Source organism: Strix uralensis, chromosome 4 (genome assembly GCF_047716275.1).
Source record: "Strix uralensis isolate ZFMK-TIS-50842 chromosome 4, bStrUra1, whole genome shotgun sequence".
Taxonomy (NCBI): domain Eukaryota; kingdom Metazoa; phylum Chordata; class Aves; order Strigiformes; family Strigidae; genus Strix; species Strix uralensis.
Window position 1 is genome coordinate 117,065,681 of NC_133975.1, and position 25,193 is coordinate 117,090,873.

Here is a 25,193-nt window from a genome sequence, read left to right on the forward strand (position 1 = left end):
CTGACAAGGAACTTGCTCTGCTCACCTGTTTCTGAGCTCTGGTGAGGAATAAAAGAAAGATAACAAGGTTTTCCTTCTCCTTCCTGATGTACTGGATACCTGTCAGTCAGTGGAGATGCAGAAGACTCGTCTTTAGCCCTGAGTGTGATTAACTCCATGATAAAGCAGGTTGCAACTTTTGTCTCAACTTCAATAAAAAGGAAAGGCAAGCCCTACAAAGGAAGCCTGTTTATGTCTTGTGAACACAACAGGGACACACCTTCCATGAGCTTGCAGACACAATTTTTGATACGTACCTACAGATGTGTTTATCTAGGAAAACATAAAAGCAAAATATAGATAGTTGTGTTTATCCTTCTCTTCCAGCTCTAGCTTATAACCTCTTTTCATGATATTCCTAAGTACCTATACTCCTGTCCTTGGGGCTGTCACTGTTTCCTTACTTGGATAGTCTTTGTAACTGATCTTAAACATGGTCTTGGCAGCTCTGGAGAAACTGTTTAGTGATAATATTGATACTTACAGAGAAGCTGGGTGTGTTTCAGATATTGCTTTGCAGAAATTCAGTATGCGGCTGATTTTTTTTTTCTTTCTAAATAAGTTTCAACTTGGTTACTAGAACAGTGTCTTTCTGCCCTCCTGCCACAGACATCTCAGGGCAGCTGACCGTCCCTCTGTTTGTCTGAAAATAGAGGTGTTCTGAGCTGGTTTCTTTCAACACCCAAGGTATTTTTAAATAAAGGGGTTCAGATACATCTATAGTAGAGTTGCAGAAATATGGAGGCACCTGATTTGAACAGCTGAGGACCTTTTCTCCACCTCAGTGAGTGGGCTGATTGCCAAACGGTCAGGGGAGCACCTGAGAGGGAGCACCTTTGGAGGGGGCAGGGGATGCCCAGGGCTGTGCTTGCCTCCTCCCAATGTCTGAAAATATTGCCAGGGAGGATCTTCCGCCTGCTGCAGGTGTCTCTGCCAGGGCCCAGAGTTTTTCTCCTCAGGTCCTGCTTAAATCTGGACAGAAGCCTTGTGAGTGCCTTCACCCTGACTCTTTCTCCTCAGGAGAGGCGCCAGCACTGGCCAGGATCATACCTGTGGGGAGGCCACCACCTGATCCCTGTCCCCTCGCTGTGCTGGGCCTGCTAGGCCTTCAGGCTTCCCTCTGACTCTGCCCTCCCTCAGCAAGGCCATGCCTCCACCTGCTTCTGCCTCCCTCATCTGTGCCATGCACCTTCCCTTTGTGTGAAAGGCTGCCGTGATGTACTGGTGGTCTACAGGTGTCTAGAGGCCAAATTTTGCCAGAGGGACCTTGATAGGCCACTATAGGGATGAGATAAGGCTTGGTTAAGGACAGGCCTGGAGAACAGTACAGTTGTGTCCTCATAATCTGCTGCTGGCAAATGCCTTTTTGTCTCTTCTTTCTCAGCTGTCGGGGAGGACTTCATGTCTTGAGGGGTTTCTCAGTGTCAGCATGTTGTGGGCTTTGTATTTTGGTCAGGTCTATCCCTAGAGTCACAATTTAGTCATCAGACATTTTGCTGCTCTGTGGTGGTACTGAGACACACAATGATTAGTCAAAATGACACTTCCTTTGTTGCAATCATTTCTTTGTTTAGTGTTAACAGTGCGAATGGAACAAAAGCAGAGCTCCTGACCTGGAAAGCCTGTGTGGGTGTGATAGGAAAACCAAGCAGTGTCCTAAATGGAGCACTAACAGTACCTGATGTGGCTGGTTCTCTGAGCACAATTAGTCCTCGGTTTGTGCAGTCACTGCTGAGACTGTTTTCAGGGGCATGATGTGAGGCAATGGGGTGGGTGCTGATGATTGAATGGGAATGGTAATTTGGGCAGGTCTTGGATCTCAGGGAGGAGTAGCGGTTGAGATGAGGGAACAGCATTGCTAACAAGGGCAAGAGGTGCTGGGGCATGTGGTGGGAGCTTCTGATAGCAGTTGGAGCTATCTATGAAAGCTATGATGAGTATTTTAAACTTGATGCTTTCAAGTTCAAGCTTTTTTTTTCTTTTTTTTTTTTCCCCTGTCGTTCCCCTAATATCATTTCTCTGAGATCACGCTCTATTTTCAGTGGGACTGCTGACAGGTATTGCTTCAGGCAAAATCTAACCCTCACAGTTGAGGTTTTACATCAATGATTTCTGCACTTGAACTTGTACAGATTAGTGATTATTCCAGTTCTCACCTTAATGCGTTGTGGTTACATTACTTCTGCTATGAACAGTATTTAAAAAATAACAGGATTTATAATTGGATCTAGTCGCTACTTTCAGTATGCTTCTTTTGAAGGCAATATCTTCATATGTGCGTATCTTCTTTTATTTGCAAATGAAAAGGTTTTTGAGGTGTGAAAACCAGTCTAAATTTAATATCCTTTTTTGCAGCTCAAAATATGAAGAAATATATATTTATTGGGCAATGTTACTGCCTTATGCTGGACTGTGATTGATAATTTCTGCCTGATATCAATAGAAAAGTCCTGTAATTACAGTGCCAGTTTGCCTGTGAAAGCAGATCTGGCTTCAGCGCTCAAGACAGAAAGAGGGTGCCCACGTGTCACTCTTGACATTTTCTCAGAAGTATTGCTGCCTCACTAGCTCACCTATCAAGCATGGTGAATTGCATTTTTTCTCACTGATTACTAGCTTTCCTGTGCAACTGAAAGCATTGCCAGCTACTCCCTGACATGATGTAAAATCAGTTGAACACTTTGGCAGATGCATTGTGTCAAGAAATTGTATCTTTAAAGTGCCATTAAGTGGATGTTATTAATGTTGAATTTTTTTTTTTTTTTACTTCATCCCTGGACTGGCAATATCTGTATTTTAATATGTATGTATGCATCAAAGTAGATGTGTCTTTACATCAGTGTTCTTCTATATTATGATGATATGCAGTTTTGAACAGAGCAATCATAAATGATATTGAAAAGGTTTGGTTTAGAGAATGATTTTATTTATCACTGTCACGAATCTTTAAAATCCACAGAAGGGGCTTTTTGGATAATGGTGTCATAATTTTGAACACCTTTCCTGACCAAGTTTTGGAAATCACACCTTGTCCCTGAATACCCTGAGGGTTACATATCCCCTTGTCAAAGATGGCACAGTTATTATTCACTCATATAGTGCCAGTAGTGTTCACGGGCTGTAATCATCTTGTAGTGGTCCATGTTATTAGATTTCAGTGGTCTGACAACAATTTACCACATACCACATACTATATCAAGAAGGGCAAGCAAATACTCCTGTCCTGTCAGCCTCAGCACCAGCACACATGCTTGGTTCCTGGGATACGCAAAGCATGAAAATCATCAGGGCTATTTCCGATTCATCTCACTTTTAAATAAGAACAGGTATTTATAGAGAAAACAATTTGGGTCCCCCTTCATCTGTGCATAGGCGTTCTGCATGGGACCCAGTTCGTGAGGGACACCTGTGCAACCAGGCCAGAAATTCCTTTCTCCTAGAGCATCTGCGTTCGCTCTAGGTGGCTGGTTGATTCCCGCGGTCAGCGCACACGTGCGTTTCTCCTGCAAGTGAGAAGCTTTGCCGAAAAGCGAAGCTGGTTGGGCCCGTACAGTCGGTTGGAGCTCGCGCAGGGGAATCTATGTAGAAAAGGGCCGGGTGCCCTCTCTTGGCCGTCTTCATAATAGCAGCCAAATCCAGGATTTAAAGTAGCATCTGGGAATGAAAGCAACGTTTCAGTAACGGAGAGCGGCTTCAAGACTTGTGACCAAATTAAGAGAAATGTTTATTTAAATGCAGGACCAGAAGCTGAAGATCCTAATCTAAATCTACAGTGACTCTCTAGCTTTGGGTGAGACAACTAACTTCTTGGTCTCTGTTAGTTTATCCCAACAATAGGACTAACAAACCTCTGTAGTGTTCCTTAGGTACTGATAACAGGTACAAATGAAAGAGTCAGAGTTCCTTAGCCTGGTCTTATTATGGAGTTTCCTGTTTGGCTCGTGTCATTTATCACAGCAGTCTTTTGTCATGTAATTTACATTTTGATGAAACACTGAAGCTATCATTTCAACAGGATTGCATTTGAGTAGCAGCTGTGGGGTTGAGGCACACATATGCGTGCATGCTGATACCAGCACTTTAATAAGGCTTATTGGAGACCTCCATAAAATTTCTAAGGTTATTCAGTTTATCAGCAATCAAACCTATCAGTTCAGGAACTACAGTATGTCAATCTTCTACTAGAAAAGCATGTTCTGATGGTAAATAGTGGTTTCTCTACGTGTAAGATAAATTATCATTGAGACAGTATTTAACATATGAATAAAAATAGGCTGGTTAAGTAAAAAAACATTAAATCAATTTTTTATCAGTCAGATAAGAATGTCTGTGTTAACTGGCAAATAGACAGTTTAGTGAAGGAGACTTCATCTATATAAAGTCCTTGTCATCCTAATAAAAGAAGGCATTCCACAAAAGATTTAAACGATATTTATGTGTCTGATCAAAAAAATGTAATAATAATCTTTTTATTTATGCTGAAGACCAAGCTAGCTATTGACTGTAATGGAGTTCAGGTGTTTTATACCTGCTGAGGATCTAGCCTCATGCTTTTTCTGAGCTAGATTTCTTAGCAATTTACTGATGAGTAAAGGGACACACGTATTAGGAGCAAAACTGGGTCTGAGCACTGAAGTTGCACCCTGCTGCTCTTCCAGGCAGCTTCTGGGGATAAGAAGACAAGACTGTTAAGTAGCAAACACATTGTTAGGAGCTGAATGTATGCACTCTATTTCCATCTCTGCTATGGTCTTGTTATGTGACTTTAAAGATCTCGCTAAACATCTTAGCTAATAGAGTTGTTATCTGAAAATTACAAACTCTCACAGGCATGTTTTTGCATCTGTATGTAAGCAGTGATTTGTGAAGCACCCTTAAATACCTAGTGGAAAGACACTATTTGATGGTTTGTTACTGGCTTGCTGTGTGGCATTGATAAAGATACAGCAGTTGCCATTACAAGACAGTCAGCCCTTATTGGTGGGTACATCTCATGTTAAATCTTTCAACTTAAGTAAAAATCTTTGATGCCCAGAGTTAGGGATGGAGCAAAGCACTTGAGTGCACATGAGTCTTTTGGCAAAGTGCATGCCTTTGGGTGAATTTCCCTAGACCGAGAAAGCAGAAGGATTCAGAACAAGCTTCAAGCCCAACAGAATGGAGGCAGAGAGAAAACTACCAGTTTTGGGCAGCCATGTGAAAAAGGACAGAGAAGAAAGACAGGTCATGGTAATAAAAGGGAAGCTCACAGATGAGGTATCTGAAGGGTCCAGGGAAGAGTGGGCAGCCATGAATCAGAATCAGTTGCAATGCTTCACTTCTAATGTGAGAAACCTTGACATCCTTTGTGCTGCAAGAGGTTTATCAGATCTTGTTGCTAAACAATTCTTGTTCCTTCTAATTAAAACCTGAGTGCATTCAATACCGAAATGCAGAATACTTATATATTTTACTTGCGTTCTACTACTTGAATTGGCCAGTCAAAACAGCCCTACGTGAAAGGGGACTGCAATATGCTCTGACAGCCTATGTACAGTGTTCATTGATCAGACAAATATTTCCTGAGATACATTATAAAAAGCCATTCCTAAAAGCTTTAGTACCCAGGACAGACTGTGCAGACTGTCCACCCAGACTAGCTACTGTCATCTTGTATAAAGTGCTTTACCTTATAAACAGTGGGGGACAGAGTATTATATTTTCATCTGGTTTTACTACTAATTAACAAAACCAGGAACAGCATTTGAACAGCAATCCCACGTTTCAAAAGGTAGGTGCTTTTGAGGCACATAGAGTTGACATGCCTCAAGGCTATACCTCATTAGTTTACTTATGTTGCATATCTATGTATCTCTGGAAGTGGAGTAGGTGTTTTACATACAAATAATAGATGTGGGTGGAGGAGGGAATGGGGCCGAATTATTCACTTTCCTGCCCTGCAGCTTGTGTAATCATGCGTGCCATGGCAAAGTGAATGTAAAATACCATAAGCAAGGTTTGGAACTGGTAAAAACATTAGTACACCCCTGCTGAAGTTGACAAATGTCCTGGGCAACTTCTCTGAAGGGTTAGACCTGCATTATATTCACTGCTGTGAATGACTGTAAAGAAGAATCAGGTCTGGGGTCCCATTCCTTGTTTACACATACTAAATAGCCATAGAAAAGCAAGGGGAATGGCCTAAAAGTAAAGGTCTTCAAATACTATTTTGAGATGAACAGGTTTCCAGAGATGTATACAGATAACTGTACTTCACTGAAGCATATAGGAGTCATCTGCCTGCTCTTGTAGAGGATGGAAAACTGGGGGCACAGAAGAATTCCTGTTCCAAGCCGTTAATTGGCTCTGGTTTTTGATACTTCATAAGCAACCTAGATTGGGAATAAAAATCCAGGTCTATGTGACAGTGGCGTGGGTTAGTACACAATGCAAATGTGAGGAAAATACCATATGAAAAAAGGAATGCAGCTTCTGAGTAATTAATTGCTCAGCACTGATAAAGCAATGTAACCATTTATTAAAATAGACAAGGTTTTGTGTGCAATTCACAGCTGAATTGCCTGCTAATTAAGAAAGAGCTAATACTCATTTAGATAATGGTCTTGTCAATAATTGTGGACAAAAGGAAGAAAAATTATATTAACTGGAAAAAAATGGGATGGATGACTTCTGGATGTTGAAATCTGAAAAAAATACTGAGCTTGAGACATATTGTTACTAAATGGTACCGAAAGCTTCCTGTTGAGTGATTATGTTCTATTAGACACCTGCCAGGACACTTTTCTCTCATCACTCATCATTATCATCGGTTATGGTTTTATTGTGTATTTGATAATGTACTCAAGGGAATGCTTAAATATATTGTGGGGAAGTAAAGAGGACGGGAATAAAAATTTGATTGTATTATGTTGTTTACCTACTGACAGAAATTTCTGACTTCATAATGTGGTATAAAGACACAGTTTTCAAAGGTCTGTAGACATTTTATTTCCAAGAAGTCAGTGAGGGACAGTCCAAGCCCCAGATGGGGTTTGGCTACATCCAGTAAAGGACTTGGCTCAGAGAACATACTTGGTGAGATAAATGGCTTGCAGAATGGGATTCAGAGTGGTTTTCCCAGGGAGACATGGCAATCCAAACTGAAATAAAAAAAAGGGAGCTCCCAGTAGTAACAGTAAGTTGTAAGTTCTGAAATCCATCCTAATTTCTAGCACTGATGGCTGTCTCCTCGTAGATTTCATGGGCGAGGACCTTTCTTTTGTTCTTTCAAAAAAACTGAGCAGTATTGACTCTTTCCAGTTACATGACCAACAGTGGCGTCCCTGTCACCACCACCTTAAAGGATTACCTAGAGGTTTCAGCATTTGCCTGGAAAGTGGGAGACCCGGATTTGCCCTTCTCAGCCTTCCAAAAACTTCTATTTCAGACTTACATCTTAGGGACCAAATGCCTGGGCTTTGCAAGAAGTGGATCTGAGTTCTTCAGGTCAAACAGGTAAATTGCAGTGTATGAGCCAGATATCACCTTGATCGCAGGTATCAAACAGAAAACGATATAGTTCTTTTTCTGACGCACTCCTGCAGTGTCCTCTGGCAAAGCTTTCTCTTTGCTCCATGCCAGAAAAGTTTACACGCTTTTTCTATAGACCCTAGGGATAAGCTTTTGCATTTCTAATCTTAGAGATCTGTAGTGTAAATTTCAGCTTCTGAGTGAATCATTGAGATTCCCTTTATAGTCAATGTAGAGGAACAGAACTCTCTTGAGTGCTTATTGTATTCTAAAGCAGATGTGCAAAATGAGTTGGGTGAATCCTGCCTAAAAATACTTACTTCTTTCCTCTGGGGTGCTTAAGGCAACTAGCTCAAGATACACTTCTAGAGAAAGGTATACATATCAGTGACATCCCTATAAGATAAATCCCTCTCTAGTGTTCAAGGTCTCCCACAACTGAAAGTCAGTGGAGAAGTTAATACAGGGTGAGAAATAGACACTGCTCCCTGTCTCCTTCAACTTCTCTGTCTCAGACTTCTTTCAAATTCACAGGAATTGTACATAGTTGTAATCAGTTGTCCTGTTGTTATAATCAGAAAATCAGTTATGTTTTGTTACTGACCTTTTTGCAAAGATCAGTCTGGATGCTTGAATGTCTTTGGTTGTTTTGCTTTTAGAAAAGTCCTCAGTGAAGATCATGGTTCATTGCAACTCACTTTGAATTACAGCAGCTTTTCTGGGAAGTTTTTTGTATGTTTTAGCTATTCCCCTTTCTGAAGCTTATTGTTGTTTGTGTTTGGAACAATTTCCCTCTTGAAAACACTGAGCATAGTATAATCATGGAGAAACTGGTATTCACATGGTGCTGTTCTTTTCTTCTTCTTTGCATCTGCTTTCAATCTGCAGTCAGAATGTTCTGGGTTTAGGGACTTGTTCCTTGTGGACCTAGTGAACTCATGGTTCATTGACCATGACGTTGATCAGTGAGATGTGACCTGTTACAAATGTAATTACCAGTTAACGTGACTCTAAAACATATTTTAACTGACAGTTGTAATTTGCAGCATTCTTAATGGAGAAATATAATGCTATGTTGCAAGTTGCTGGATGTCTTGGAAATCCATAACATTTACAAAATAAACCTCAAATGAAAGGAAATAAACTAGTTGCTGAAGAATTGTGGCAAAGAGGATATCTGATCAAGCTTCACTTCAGATACTGGAACATGCTGACTGTATCATCAAAAAGTTATGAATATATGTGCTGATGGAGAGATTACAGTCCTGAACGCCTATTAACTCTACATACCTTTAGATTGTTTTTCTTCAGGTCTAGGCAACTTTTAAAGACTGAAGCTGTTCTGTATTCAGATAAATCTGTCAGAAAAACCTCAAATAAAAGCAAAATCACTTAATGTGCTCAATCTAATCTTTATAATGTAGTTCTAATAAGTACAATGTGAACCAAAACCCAGCATGTGCTGTTATCAGTTGGACTTTTTGGAAGATGAAATATGTATGTCAAAATTTTCATTTTCAAGTCCTTTCCAGTGAACACTTATGTCATCACCTATTGCCATTAGGGAACCTGTCAACAATCTCTATATAACATAGTACATTATTAAGGAGATTTAACAGATAACGATCCATAGGTAACCCACGGGTAGCCCACTGGTGAGAAGTCACTATTTGCCAAGCTTGTTCCAATAAACATTCATTCATTTGGGTTTTGCTTGCACTGCCCAAGCTGAGAAATGCAATGTTGCCTGATAGTTTCTTTTGCAACTTGATGCTAAATTAGAGCGAGAGGCTTCTCTGGGTGAGGACTGCAAACACTTCTGAATCCAGAGTTGGAGTCTGCTTGTCTATGACTGTACTAGATGATTTTTGATTACTAGTGCTGATGAATGCAAGGGCTTAACTGATGGCTCTAGAGTGAGGACAAAGGAGGTAATTTGCTCAAGGGGCTTAATACTGACATCTTGAAGAGAGTCCTTAGCCAATTCAGCCATGCACTTATGTCAGGGCCATATATTTATTATAATTTCAAAAAAACACTTCTTTAGATGTTTTAATAGGTTATGTCTTGAACAGTACAGAGGACCTATGTAAACATTGTCATGATCTTGCCAGGGAAAATGTATTATCCAAGATGGGAACAGTCAAATTGATGATGCCGTGATTCTTCATAATGCTAAAGATTATCAGGCGTACGTTTACCAAGACTATGGGGACACAGTCCAGGCTCATAAATACTCCACTGGGTTAGACATCCTAGTATTCAAGTCTCTGTTGTCTTACTCGATCACATTTATGTTAGATTTGGAAGCTCTTTAGATCTTGTTATGTCTCTGTATAGAGATGATGTGTATGCAATAAAGTCTAGTAAAACTAATGGACCGTAGAAGTCTGTAACTTCACACATTCTGAAATTATCTTTGAATTAGTGACATGAACGAGCATCAAACTTAGAGCAAAGTCCCTCACAGTTTGTTCAGTGCGAGAACGAAACTTTACTAAGTGTTTGAGATTCACCTGGTCTCTGTTTCAACCTTTGCCCTCTCATTAGCTTTTAGGAAATAGAGCAGCATTTTGATGAAAAGCAAGCCATGTCAGCAGGATGATACTGAATTTTTATCTTGTTTTGTTTTGCAGCTTAGAACTTTTTTTAAAGCAAAGTACAGTGGCTTTTAAGAGAAAAAAGTGTGATTGTAGATGGTTTAAAGTAGAGCATCTAGAGACAAAAAATAATATTTCATTTCATTCCCCCAGACTCTTAAAAGATTCTGGAACTGATGAACCTTTCAGTAGCAGGGAAGTAGGAGGTCAATGTTAAACTGTAAATGTCATGGCAGTCTCAGATTCCTTCTCTTTTGAGGGATCTCACAGCTTTTACCTACACTCTGGCTTACCCCTTTTCATGGGTGATAATGGCTCTGAAAGGCATGAATGTTTTAATTTTTGTTACCAAGAAACTTTCCTTCCCTTTCATTGCTAAGTTAAAAATGAAGATAAGGAAAGCCAGCCAAGCAGTTCTCTCTCTCCCCCTAAATCACTTTGATGTTTGTTGTTCCAAACAGGCTTATTTCCCAGCTTTGCCTGGCTGTTTGGTAGGCTAGTGAAGAGATGAAGGATGCTTAAAAAAATTATTTCTTCAGAGTGAGACTCAAGGAGAAACTACTGAAAATGTCTTTTAGGCTGCTTCCTCTTGGATTACTGAACTTCTCTCTGTTCAGTCAAAGTATTTGGACAGCTGTTCAATCAAGCTCATTCTTAGAGGCCATTTACCCACAGTATAGGGACCTCTCTGCCAGGGTCACCTTGCTCTTTTTCATGTTCATCTTAACAGCCTTGTTGTCACCTTGTATCTTACTGTGGCTCAAATCTCCATGTGGACTCCCCATGACTACCTCTCTCTCACCTTTATGCCTTAGGCTGTGCCTGTTCAGTAAAGCTCCTCTATACTATTTTATTCCTGTCTCTTCCTTTTTTATCTTCTGATTGTCCACCTCCCATTGACTCCTTTCTGGGCTTCCCTGACTCTGCCTGCACTCCTACCACTTGGCTGTCTGACATCCTGATGTTAACAACTGGGCCCTCAACACTGTCTTTCTATGCTGGCACCGGCAGCTGACATTGGATTTTAGATTTCACCCATTTGTAAGCTTTGATCTGTTTCTGAAGATAACACTCCAGCCTCCTGTTGATTTAGAAAGACACCGTTAAAACTGCTTACATGTAATTCATCTTCATGACCGTGAAAATAAGTTTAAGTCCAATTCTATGGCAGAGGCCAAATTCTACCAGTGCAGAAGCAGACGAAGTTAGTAAGCCCTTGCATGTATTGGATACTTACTGGATGATATATTCACCTTTACTGTCGTGGACAAGAGCAGAAGGTAGGCTGGCAACAAATCTACCTATTAAATATTTACACTCTACCCATTACAATAAATGAATAGCTACTGAATGCTGGAACCTTGGTAATACTGGCACTGAAATAACAGGCACAAGTGTTAGTTGGCATTGGTTGGAGACATCATCCTGGGCTCCTGTCCTCAGCAGAGACAGCTGTTCTCAGATGGCAACCAGACACTGCTGAAACAGAGCTGCTGAAATAGTAGCTCTAGGATGCTGACGAGCTACAGGGACAGGAGTATGCACCTGGGAAAAACCTGCCATCAAACTGCATTAGAAGCTGTAATGGCACACAGAAACCTTGGGAGTATATTGAAAGGCCCACATGTGAAAAAATGAGAAGATTGAAATTATTTTTTTAATCTGTTAGATGTCAATTGGCAGAGCACTGTAGCAGCATGGACACCAATGAGCAAGGAGACAATAGGAGTGACAAAGAAGGTGCCAGTTGCCAAAAGCTATTGCCTCACTGGTCAAAAGAAGATCTGAAAGCTGTCTGTTGATCTACACAGTGAATCACAGTGTCCTAAAGGGGAAGTGAAATGCCAAAAAATGGTGCCTGGAGAGTTTCTGCTTTTAGGAGCTGGCCTCATCCTCAGCGGAGCCTGTTTTTTTCCTCTGTGCAGTGCCACCATGGAAAGAAGGCAGAAGTTGGGTGTCTCTTATCACTCTAGTACATTTGATGTGGGTCTGAGAGCAGAGCCTGGCTGTCATTCAACCAATTCTGTGCCCTCCTCCTCCTCTTGATGCCAGATGGAGCCTTTTTCTTTCACAAAAGCTACTGATCATCCTCCTTCAGTCCAATGGCCTTCAGGAAGAGGGTGAATTTCGGGCTTGTGGTTCGAGAAAACTTCGTTTTCTCATCATTTTCTGCACTGAGGGCAGCAAAGTTCTGGCAAAACTCCTGCCACCTTTCTTTTGCAAAGAAGGCAACTAGCTGGCAGTGCCCTCAATCACAACCTTTCAGAGAGAGATGCCCAAAGCATAATAATCAGGTTGAAATTATAAAACCATTGCTGTCACACAGTTTACAAGTTCTTAGTTGAGCTGTTTGTGCATTGCTGGTTGTTTTTGTTCTGAATAGCAGCATGTAATTAAAATATTCATATGCAGATTGCAGCCCATTCAGGGATGAATCCTGCTAGATGCTGAGCAAAATTTGGATAGTGCTGAGAGATCTCAGCTGCCAAGAAAGTGAGAGGAGGCTCAGAGTAATCTGAGTTGCCCAGCATCTGGCAGAGTGCCTTAACATTGATTTGTTCTTATGTTAGGATAAAACCGGCAAGGAACAGGAAAGCAGTTTAGGGCTCAATTAACAAACAGCCTTTAAAAGATGTATTTCACTTTCTGCCTTAGGCTTTGCCTTAGGGCTAGCCCTGTTTACAGAGCTAAGACTAAAAGAGAAAAACTGCTTAGATGTGTAATATCCTGTAAACAGCTATCCCCTCTATAATATGGGCAATTCAAAACATCTCAATGTCATAGACACCTCTGGAAAGGGAGTCAATCAGTCTGGTATTGGGTCAAATTATTCAGTAGAATACTTAAGATTGATTTTAAAATATTTTTTAAAGTTTTTGTAGTGTTTGAACCAGTGCAAAGTAAAATAGGATCTTTTGGTTATAGACTGGGCTGAAGGAGTCATATGGCTCCCATGTAGGGCCCAAGGAGATTGTTGCTTTGTCCTGGGGATGGAGAATGTTGTGGCGCAGAGATCAGAGCTCTCCTGCTGTTGGAACATACATTAAATACATCTGTTTATTATGACAGTGGCCACTTCTTTCCTCTTGCACTTCACAAAGGTCTAGAGGGCCTATGGGTAGTTTTGACTAAACTACCCCTATACCTATAGGTAGTTTTGACTAACTCACTTGTGTGTTCTTACAAAAGGTCATGTTATGAAAGAAAGGAATGTTTTTGGAGAAGTGTTTTTGGAGAAGCAGTGGAAGTCATCTCTGCAGAGTGACTGTGGCTGGGGCCATGGTTCTGTGATTCACCTTCTATGAGTAGCTAATGCCTGGAGAGAGAACATTCCACTGCTTCTCTCCCTATCTGCAAATGATCTAGGAGACTGGGGAATTAAGACACTTCAACGCATTACAATCCTTGTGCTCCCTTAATGGGGTCAACTGTTATACCACCCTTGGCTGAATTTTCTGAGGTTTTGCAGAGGTCTTTGTGCAGAAGTTAAAGCTAAATCAATAAAAGGGCAAGACAAGCATTCATCTGCTTTATCTTGCTAAGTTTATTTCTGACTATCAGACTTTATGAGATATTTTTGCCTTTCTTTCCATTCAAGACAAATTCAGCTGGCATCAAGAGAGAATAAATCCTTCCAGAGCAAAGTGATTCACTGTGAGTCTACATTCAGTTTATCTATACAATTTCCCTAAGTTATTATGACAGTGCCGAAATAGGAGATCTACTTAATGTTTGGGGTTTTTTTTTTTCATTTTGGAGAGTAGAGAAAGAGTGTGTCTGATCACACACTTTCTTTGCTCCCTTTGGAGAAGGGTACAGTGTAATCTTTCTAAATTAAGCTGATACAAGGCTTCTCAGCACTGTAAGCAAAACTGAATTTTGCTGCCCCAAAAATGGAGCTTGGGGCCGCTCCTGCCATGGGGAAGAAAGGGGTAAGCAGAAAGGATATGTGAGATGTTGCACAGTGAGAGAATGAGCCCTGGGAAACCAGATTTGCTGGTTTTGCTTCTGCAGGAGGAATAGGATGAAGGGCTGACCTTTAGGAAGGAGTCACACCACCTTATTTCCTTAGAAGAGAAGCCACAACAGCCAGCCCACAGGGAGTTTATACAGGCTACCATAATTTTGAGCAACCCAGCCAATCAACCTCTAAGAAATACAATAATATCACAGAATCATCTAGGTTGGAAAAGACCTTGAAGATCACCTAGTCCAACCATTAACCTAACACTGACAGTTCCCAACTACACCATATCCCTCAGCGCTATGTCGACCTGACTCTTAAACACCTCCAGGGATGGGGACTCCACCACCTCCCTGGGCAGCCCATTCCAACACCCAACAACCCGTTCTGGAAAGAAATGCTTCCTAATATCTAGTCTAAACTTATCATTGCATTACCTCTTTCTTAATGAGAGCTTCTGTGATGAACTTACATGAAAGGCACAGCACTGGGTGTAGACTGAGGAACAGCAGACATTCCTGTGCTGTTCTCCACCATCTCACTGTGGTATTCATGTTCAAGTCTTTAACAGAAGCTGATCTAAGGATGATGGTAAGGGACAAAAGCATTCAACTAGGATCTTACAAAGGTTAGAAAAAATGTATTTTTTTAAAAAAATTGTATATCTGCTGCACAAGATGAGGCTTAAAAATATAAGACTCATATGTTATTTTTGTAAATCCTAAGAGTCCTTTTGAAAGTCCATTTGAAGGTTAATTGATCATAAGCTCATGAAAAATATGCATGTTTCATGTGAGGTTGATTAATGAATAGAAACAAGCACAGGATCTCTTAAACCTATCCAAGTGGTAGTAACTGATTAAGTACATAAGATACTATAATAACTAGCATGAGTGACAAATTCTTAAAGTAAACTCCTTTAATCATACAGTGTTTTTTGATATTCATTCTTGCTGGGTAATTGAAACTGCAGTTATCTAGATTATGTAAATTCAGTTTTGCACTGGGAATTTAATTTTACTTCTTAAAACATGTGATATGAAAATAATACTAGAGTATTTAAAATCTCCCCTTGAAAAGCCATTCAGATTTTGAAGAGGAGTCAAAATTACGGTCAGTTAAAGATGGATAGTAATTTTTCATCTTTGCTGAGATAGGATTTTTTTCCCACAGTTCAGGACACTTGAGTGCTTTGTCTTCTATGGGGCTGAAGTCCTTGATTTTCTTACCATGACATATTTTGATGTGGTACCTGCTGCTGTTCTTGGTAGACTTATTCATAATCTAGTTTTACACATAGGTCTAGTAACAGGGGCATTGACTGTTTTTTTTCTCAGTTCTGTTTCATTGTCTACTCCTATCATTTCATATGTTAAGCTGATAGGGCATGAAATTGTCTACCAATTTGCTTGTGCAGTGCCTGGTAGACCTGAGTTTAAGTGGGATCTATCAGTATTATGCCATCATAATTAGCTGTTTATGTTGCATCAGCAGGAGCAACTCTTCTGAATTTGTGCGGAACTTGAAATGGTTCACCACTTTTTGTGGCATATTCCACAAAGTCCCAGCTGATAGCCTTTGATTGTCTTTTGGGCTTATTTGACTGGACCTTGTGCAACTGGACAAAATCCTGCCTGGGTTTAGTGGAGTTGCTTGTGGTATAGATTAGGACAGAACTGGTTTGTTGTGTAAAGTCCCCCCAGATTACTGCAGGATAAGGAAAGGAGTGGTTATAAAGGAGATCTCCTGGGTCTCTTGAAATACTTCCAGCAGATTATTTCCAGTTCGGATCAGAAATACTTCAATGAGATGACCTCTGATACCCTGGTATTTCCAAATACTGTCTCATTTAGAAACCAGAATGATGAAGATACTTGCGAATGGAAGTGGGGCCAATAAAGAAAAGAATTGTTATGACATTTCAGCTCCTCAGGAAGTGACGGCTGCTGAGGGTGCATGGAAGGATGAGCTTACAGTTAAAAAGCACAGTTTGTAATCATAGCATATGATCTTTTTCTACCTGCGTCACAAATTTCTTGTAAATCACTTAATTTCTCCTAGTCTCAGTGCCTATAGCAATATAACTTTTTTACCTTGCAAAGGGAATTATAAGGCAGAACTTTGATTCTCTTGCAAGGCAGTAATAGAATTCATTTGTTGAGAACCATCTTGGGATTCATGGACTGAAGGTACTTTTTTAAGGTACGTTTTTTTTTTTATTTTCCTTTTTTTTCCTTCCCATGCTAAATACTTGCACTCCTGACCCCTCTTTCATCTACCTCGTGTTCTAGTCATTTGTCAATATAAACAATCTCTGAGTTGGCAATATTTCATGTGGGGACACTGCACTGTCTTCAGCTTCACTGCAATTAATATTCTGTCCTGTCATTTAAGTCCAGCCCTGTGTTCCTAATGTCAGGTTGGCTTTGTTTAATATGACCAGCAAGGTAGCATATGTTTCTAAGTTGAGTCCCACTGCCATTTCTGGAGGTATCTCCCATTAATCAAGAAGGCTACTTTGTCATAGTACAGCTAATGTTTTCACCAAACTTTAAGTACAAAGGTGGAATAATAATGACTCCTGTTTCGCTAAATGGAGTTAACACAGCTGAATAGCTTCCCTGATGGTTTATTATATTAGTCTTTCAGAACATTGACTGATTTGTTTTTATTACCAAGAAAGCTTTTGTTTTATGAAAATGACTTAGGACCACAGGTCAATGTTTTTCAAGTCATATCTCCATAAGACGTACACTGCTTCATTATACTTTGTATTCTGCCACTGCAACCTGTATGTCACTTAAATTTATTTGTCATGATACCACTGCCAAGCTGCCATTAAATTTTTAAAGGATATTCAGGAAATGTTGTCGCAGTAACCTTTAGAGGAAGACATACGGAAATGGACTATATATGTTAATTAACTTTTTGATATGCAAACTTTCCAAAGTGTAAGGCCTGGTATGGATCACTACATGTGAGCAGAATATTTAGAGTGATGATGATCATGTTTTTTTCTGTGAGACAACAGACACTCCAAGTTTGAATTATCTATCTATCTATTTAAACTAGGATACTAAAATGTTGGAAAACAGAAATTAAGTCCATAGTAAGATCACAATATATGTGTCTCTTGTGTCCATCCACACTGGTCCCCAAAAATAAAATGGCCTGTGATGCCTGCTTGTCTTGACAATGTTTAAAAATTGCAGCTCACAGTAAATGAACAGACAACATAAGCGATACATGGGAAATTAAAACATGTTGATCAGTTTGAGAACCCATGGGAGACGTTCCTGAGGTGTTTCAAGTTAAGCTTAACCAGGGTTCCCAGGTCTTGGACATGTCACTCTCTCCTTTGGAGAAGGAGCTGTCAAGAGAAGAGGTCACTAGCTCTGTGCTAACAAGTTGTGATTGTTCCCAGACATGTCCTGAGAGTTAAACATCGGGACAAGCTGGGAAAGATTAAGCTTTCCTACTTCAGACACTACAATCTCTAACAAGATCAGTATGTTAAGAGACATTTAGAATATTAATTGTTCATACTTCAGGGCTGCTCAGACTTTCTGAAGCTAGAGTTCTTAATACTGATCCCATACAGATACTTGAAGATGATATAATGCAGCACTGCTGAAGAAAGGTGCATGCTGCTTTTTTGCTTGCTAAACTTTAATCTGCACCGGTTTCCAGACATGATTTGGTGTGGGGCTGCACAAAGTCTTGTGGCAGCATAAAGTAACATAGGAACATGCTGTTTTTTTGGAGGTGGCAGAAGGCAGGAGCTGTGTGTAGCAAAACAAGTTTGGAATTACAGTGAGAGCAGTAGTCCCAACAGGTAGGTACTGACAATATGCAACAGGGATAAAGTTAGAGTGAGGATGAAGCAGGATGTGTACTGATTGCCCAGGCAAGTATGCTTAAGTGAAAATGTACATGGGTAAGTGTGATATATGTGAAAAGCATAGTGATAGACAGGAGAAAGGAAATCCATAGGCTAGGGAAAACAGAATTGTCTGCTTTGAAAGGAATGATGTTGTCCATCAAACCTGGTAGAAAACCCCAGTTTTGAAAGGTTTGACCTAACGTGACCCCACTGTATATTAGGTAGGAGCTGCAGCACAGTCTGAACAGCCCAAAAATTGGGTAGGGGACAACTGAATACAAGCTTTTTTTCCTGTGGACAGCAAGGTAACTAAAGAAAATAGAACAGAAAGTTGGTATAAACTCAGACAAAAGACTAATGGCTAAATCAAGCTTTTTGTACTTTCCCAAGCATTAGATTAGTGGGAGATTTCATAAATAGCACTGCAAATTCTGATTACATGCCTGTGGCTAGGAAGCTATGCTCACAGCATCTCTTCAAGTGTTAGCCTCTTTTTGTTCTTTTGGGTTTTTGTCTGGCACAAACAATATAAAACAGGTTGCAGGAGGTCTATAATCAAGCTGAAATATTCAGAGAATGCAGATGTGGCATTACATGTTTGAGAGGAGAAACTGCTGAGAGACCAGAAATATAGGAAGCCAATATAATTATTGTTTCTGTGTTCATTTGTGTCTCACTAAGTGAAAACCAAAACAGAGGCATTAGAAAGAACTGCAGTGTATCCTTCATGGAAGTTTGCTTCTCACTACAGTGTATTTCAGTATCCAAAATTACATTTCTGGAAAGGTTCTTCTTACTGAATTTGCTGTTTTCATTAGAGTTATTATTTTTTATTATTGCTTATAAGCTTACAACTAACCAGTATTTCTCAAAATTTCTTGCTTTTCTGAAACCAGTTTGCTCTATGAAGCACAGGCCTAGATGTGGACGCCCACAAGTTTTCCTTGAATTTTGGGGTAGCAGTAAGCCCCTAACTTGTTTAACAATTTGTGGTTTTCACATGGGTTGGGTGAATAAAATGCATTGTAACGTAGACATAGAAGAGAAATTGCTTTAAGGAATATTCCAGTGCAGTTCACTAACCATTAAGTACCGTTCTACTTTCGTGATCTTAAATCTGTACTGGCATGAATCTTTTATATCCTGCAGTACAAGTTGTAATACTTGGATAACTAATACAGTTAGAGCAGTTTTTCATTAGACCTGAGAAAGTTTGGAATTGCTCATGATCTGTGAGTAATTGAGTCTCCATTTTGTGGTATTAAAAAGTTTTTATGTTTTAATAAACAAGTATTCTTGAATGTATTCCTGAACTTGATTTTAGCCATGACTGGTTAAAAAAAAAAAACAACAACTAATTTGAAATGTGTTTTTGAGACCAGCAATTTGCAAGTCTATTTTCTGTCTAGTAGTATATGTTGTTTCTGTACCCTTTTTATCTGTGGCTCTTAATGTGAGTTTATTAGGATGGGAATTAGAACTAATGACATTAGGTAAGATGAGGAGACAATGCCAGAGAAGTAAAGGGGTATTGCAAAAGTCACAGAGACAGTTATAAGAAAACCAAGGCCAAAACTCTTCTACATATATAATCATGTGTCAAATTGAGCAAGTCTTTATGGAAATTATGTACACTGAAATGATGGCATGTTTAACTGGAGTAGGTCAAAACAAAAATGTTTAACGTTTTATTCATTTAAAAAACATACTCGGAGCTATCATGAAACTAATCACATTTTTAGGCCAAAATGGGCTGAAAAAAATATGCATTTATTTCTCTTGGAACTCCAGGTTGTTACCACTCTCCTGTCTGATTGATGGCTGTGTGATTGGGTTGGCCTCTGAGATATCTTTGGGCCAAAATTAAGTGTCTCCTCTGCCCAAAAGAACTTCAAGCCCCTACTATCTGTGCAGCCCCACTGCCAGGGTGTGCTGGAGGACCCAGTTTCCCATGCTGATGTGATTCCAGTCTGTTTAACAGGCAACACTGGAGACCTCCCAATGGCTGTCCACTATGCAGGATGGGCCTCAGGGACCTGCAGTCCAAACCTGTCCTGCCAAATGCTTTTCATTTTTGTCATGCTTACCAAGATATACATACCAGCAGTACTATAGCAATTGTGTTAGTACTCTAATACACAAGGAAGGTAACCTAGCTTCAGCAAGGTAAATCACCTTTCACAATGAGGTAGATCACCTTTAAGAATAAGCTAAATCACCTTAGATTAAATTATTTTGTATTATTCTGAAGATATTGGGCATAGTAGTCCATACATATGCAGTAACCAAAGAATATTTGCACTACAGTAACTTTGTGCCTCACTGCTTGTATTTAGGCTCTTACCTTTGGGGACAATGAGGTAGTGTGAGGTGTTTCTCTCCCCAGTTAAGAACTTGGCTTTTTATCTCAAGCATGCCATGGAGCTAAAAGGTGGCCCGAAGACAGCAGGGTAGGAAGTACATTAGATGAGGAACAGAAACTTGTTCCTGTGTGACTCCTTAGCTTGCACCCAGGACTTTTGCACAGCACCCAGGACTGTACTTAGACTTGTGTTTTCAGGCTTGTAACATGGGGCTGGGATGCAGGAGGCAAGAGCTGGAGATGGTGAAACATGTGAGGTGGGAAGAATGAGGGCATGGAGAGCTGGAACCTAGTGGGTGTTATTCATGTGCAACTGGAGAATGAAAGAAGCAGAATTATTTAGAGACAGAGATGAGAGGATGACATGTGAAATGGAAGTACAAATACAATTCTTCTTTACAACTTCTTGTGATAAGTCATTCCTGGGTTCTTTTCTGCAGGGCTGCTACTTGCCCAGTAGGTTCCTGTGCTGTACTGTGACATTCCTCCCCAGGGGCAGAACTTTGCACCATTCCTTGATGAACTTCATGAGGTTTCTACTGTTCCAGTCCTTGAGTTTATTAAGGTCCTTGTGTGTTGAATTGTGGCTTTGTATCTATTGTAGCCATCATTCCCCTAAAATGGACATTATATTAGCCTTTCTTTCTAGTTATCAGAGACCTCCTCTGATTGCTGCAGTTTTTCAGAGGTGATAGGCAGTAGCCTTGCAGTCATGCTGGCCACCTCTGTGGGCATCCAAACCAGCCCCTTAGATTTGAGTATGTCCAGACTGTAAGCAGTTCCTGGCCTATTGCTCCCCCGCTGCTGGTTGCCCCTCTCCTTTGCAGACTATACTATATGCAGAGGTCCAGGAGCAGGCTTTGCCTGTGAAGATGAAGTCAAAAAAGGCATTTAGCCTTTCCAGTGTTGTTCACAGTGTTCTTCACCCTGATAGCACACCCACGTTTTCACTGAGCTTTCTTTTGCAGGCTCAGGGACCTGTAGAATCCCTTCTTGTGTCAGCCTCTGTAATTTGAGCTTCAGATGGCTTTGACTTTCCTGCCTTTGTCCCAAATCATGCAGTTATACTCCTGTTTCATTGCTTCTCCTTGCTTCCATTCCTTGTACACTCACTTTTTACATTTTAGTTATCAGCAAGCTTCTTCCTAAGCCAGGTGACGCTTCTCTTTTTACCTGTTTCTGAGATTGTTAACTGTTTTGCCTGTTAAAAATATCTTTAAAATAACATATTTAGTCTTCTTCTCAGAAATGGATGGATTGGAAAGGAGAAAACAGTCTGAAAGAGAAAACTTCAGTATAAGCAATCTATTTGACAAAATCATAATCAAATGCAAAAGTTATTAGGAGAAACTGTAGGGCTACAGTCTTTAGCAAAAAATGTTTTACTGCTATTGATAAACTGAAATATTTTTCCTTGGTCGATGTTTGTTTGTTCTTCATTAATACCTTCTCCCCCCACTATCCGTAGGGAATGAGCACCATGTAACCAGACAGCTATAAACCTTCAGCTGCAGACCACTGACAAGAGTCTATGGACCACCAGTTTGGGAAACCTCTGCTTTACACCTCTAAATTATTCAACATTTGTGTAAGTCAGATACATTCTGGTATTATGTAGCTAAATAATTTTATAGCCATGTTGATTGTAATGCTAAGAGATTGAGACACTGTATGAACTGTTTACTAATGCAAATTGCTTCTAATAAGAAGGTAATAAAAATGGAAAGTGTATGTGAGCTATAAATATGTCCTTAAGATGTGCATGAAAAGATGTGTGCTATTCACAGCCTGAAGAAATCTTTGCCACAGTGACACATGACTGTCTTATATAGGTATTGTAGTGGTTACAGGGTTGGGGATTTTTTTTTTTTTATATGAAACTTGGGCTTAAAACAATATTGCTAAACAACTAAAGTGCTATTGGGATTTAAGACAAGGCTCAGCTATTCTTGTTTAATTATCCAAATAACATGTAGAAAATACTACCTTGACAAACAGTCAGGAAATGTTATATTGCCCTTGCCACTTGAGTATTTCAGGCAAAGACAAACATTAGTACTTCAGTGGCTGTGCCCTTTTTTACTTTAGAATAAGAGATATTATGTAAATGCTGAAATATTACAAGGGGGAAACAATTTGACTAATATACATTGAAGTATCTTATGAATGGAAACTGAAACAGAAGCTATAGAGAAATCACTGAAGTCACTGCTGAGACGCATCCATCTCTGGTAATGCATAAAAGCTAATTAACAGTACAGTGAACCGGAGGCAATTCAGAGGGAAATATTATTAGATGACAAAGTACAAAAGAAAGTGAAGTCTTTCAGATCATTGACTAAGGATAGGTGAATATCTACAAATATCCATAAGCAACCTTGACAGCAAGGAGGAAGAGACTGTCTGGAGATGTTCCTCGAGGTGCTGTGTCTGTAGGAGTAATAGGATAAAAGAATTAGGTGATCAGGTTGTGATGTAAAAAATGAAGGCCTTTTCCATGCTAGTGTCTGGCAGCTACTGCGTCTGCATCCATATAGCCCCTAAATGCAGATAAGAAAACACTTTCACTGATTTAGCACACTCTGGTATTTGCCCAGATAATGTAAACTGTGATTTTCTATTGTATATATAGCATCTGTAAGTGGAGAACTGCAAAAGCCACTGATTACTGAATCCCAAGCTTGGATATATTTCAAGGAGTAGAAAAGTCATTGTTTCATGCATTTAAAGCTAAACTAGAAACTGCTGCTCAGAGCATTTTGAGAATAGTCCTGCTCTCACAAGCAGGTGGGCTTAATACTCTTAATAAATCATTTTAGACTGTATTTCTTGTTACAGGATGATAGAGTTTTCTAGTGCCAGCTCTGGCTAAACAGGCTCCACAAAGTTATTCACCTCATACATCCCCATTTGCATAGACCTTGCTGTTTTCATTCTGGATTTTGGTTTGTAGGGACACTTGTGCATAGAATGCTTTGTGGAAAATAAGTGCGTAATCTGTGCCTGCTCCTGCTAGTTGAATTTTCCTCTCCTGAATTTTCTTACCATTATCTAGATAGGTTTGGGATATGGAGTTGGTGAACAGTAACAGGCTACTACTGATGTGATTGAAGACAACTAAAATGCAAGACAAGTCTCCAATCTGTTGATTCCATTTCTTTTGCTGCCACTTTCTTCCCTCCTAGATTTTTCAGCATTTCCCCTTGTAGGTTTTCTATGCATGTTATGCGTGTTCTTATATCACTGTCAGAATTACAGGACTTTATGGCTTTATCCCTATTTCTTCTACTCAAATGATAAAATGAAATGGATCTGTCTGCATCTTTATTCAGGTTAAGAATAATTAATGTTCTAACATATTATTTCCCTTCCATCCATGATCAGTTACTTCCAGGAGCTCACTTTCTCTGTTGATATCCAGAATGAAGGTTTAATAGGGCTGCATCTTATTTTGAGTGGTATTGGTGAAACTCAGTAATTAGTCACCCTATCAAAATGTGCTGTTGTTTAAAAAAAGCTATAAAGATTTGAGCTTGCTCCTTGCTTGTTTGAACTGAGTGCTTGCTGTGTGCCTTATTGACTAACCAGTCATTTGAAGAGTTCATATACAACTCATTGATGCCCATCACAAATACAAGAACAAAAAAATACCCCCCAAATCTTTTTAGAGTATTTTCATGAACAGGTTTTGATGAGTGGCTGTTTTGATGAATGCCTGAGCTCTGCAAATGAAGGTCCAGCAGAATTCCTGGGAAAGTGAGCTCTTTAACAACTGGAAGCAAAGCTGCAGTAGATTGATACTTTCACTTAGCCATTGCCCTAGTCTATGTGAGCTGGTAGTCAGTTGGCAAAAGGAGACAGAAATATTTCTGTTCATATGAGAGAGGGTATAGATCTTCTAGTTACACTGGAGTAAAAACAAAACAAGAGTGAGAGAGAGGAAGATGGTATGAAAACAGCAATTTGAGTTATTGTCACAAGAGAGCATTACGCATGGCACCACATAATGCGTAAGTTAATCATTACAAAATTCTTTGGAAGAGAAATAAGAAAGCACAGCACATGACAAGAATGATATTCAAATGCAATAAAATCTTATTTGAAAGTTGTTTACATTTTAAGAAGTACATCTGTAAGTTTAAGGGTAGATGACACTGGTTTGTGAGAATTCAAAGAATTTGGCAGAATTCACCCATCCAGTGAAATTAATTTGAGGCTGTTTTTAATGGTTGATATATTTTCCCTCGTAAAGTGTTTATTGATTGTAGCAGGCTCCTCCTTGCTGGAAACTACCTGAATTCTGTGCAGCACTCCTTGAGAAAGCAGTGCTGACAAACCAGGCTCAGACATAATGAGTAAACCAGTATTTTTGCACCTTACATGGTTCCTTCATGAGTGTAGTTTAGAGAAGTGATGGCAGTGGCTGCACTGTTACCTGGACTCTGCAGCAGTGTGAGAGATTATCACCAAACCTGTGACACCCAAGATGGACTCTCCCAGCAATTTCCCCCATTGCTTCTGACAAGAGTATCTTCCCTTTGCCAAGTTTGGCTGTTTTACTCAGCAGAAGGGGGTGAAGTGTGGCTCCGAATGGGAGTTCCCATCCTGGTGCTAATCTAGAAGTAACCAGGAAAGAAACAGGAGGAAAGACAAGATCAATAAAGTAAATGAGGTGAGGAAGAAAAACATGAAAGCAACAGAGACAAACCAATTAAAAAAAAAAAAAAAAAGGGCCGAGGGGTAAATCTGCTCCTTGGGGCCAGATGTATCCCTGGAGCCTCACCAGTGCAGTCCTAAGCACAATGGATAACCTGGTAGAGCTAAAGCATTCCCTGA

The 25,193-nt window shown here is 39.9% G+C and overlaps 1 protein-coding gene across 4 annotated transcripts in view; it reads left to right on the plus strand.

Moving 5' to 3' along the window:
- TUNAR (transmembrane neural differentiation associated intracellular calcium regulator) overlaps positions 1-25,193 on the plus strand; it is a 166,098-nt gene that overhangs the window by 80,360 nt on the left and 60,545 nt on the right. For all 4 annotated transcript variants that reach the window (XM_074868719.1, XM_074868716.1, XM_074868717.1 and 1 more), the window contains one exon: positions 21,826-21,945. Coding sequence is in view for 3 of the 4 variants with exons in the window: in XM_074868716.1 (XP_074724817.1) it covers positions 21,889-21,945 (57 nt within the window). In the remaining variant the exon portion in view is untranslated. The remainder of the gene's footprint in view (positions 1-21,825; positions 21,946-25,193) is intronic.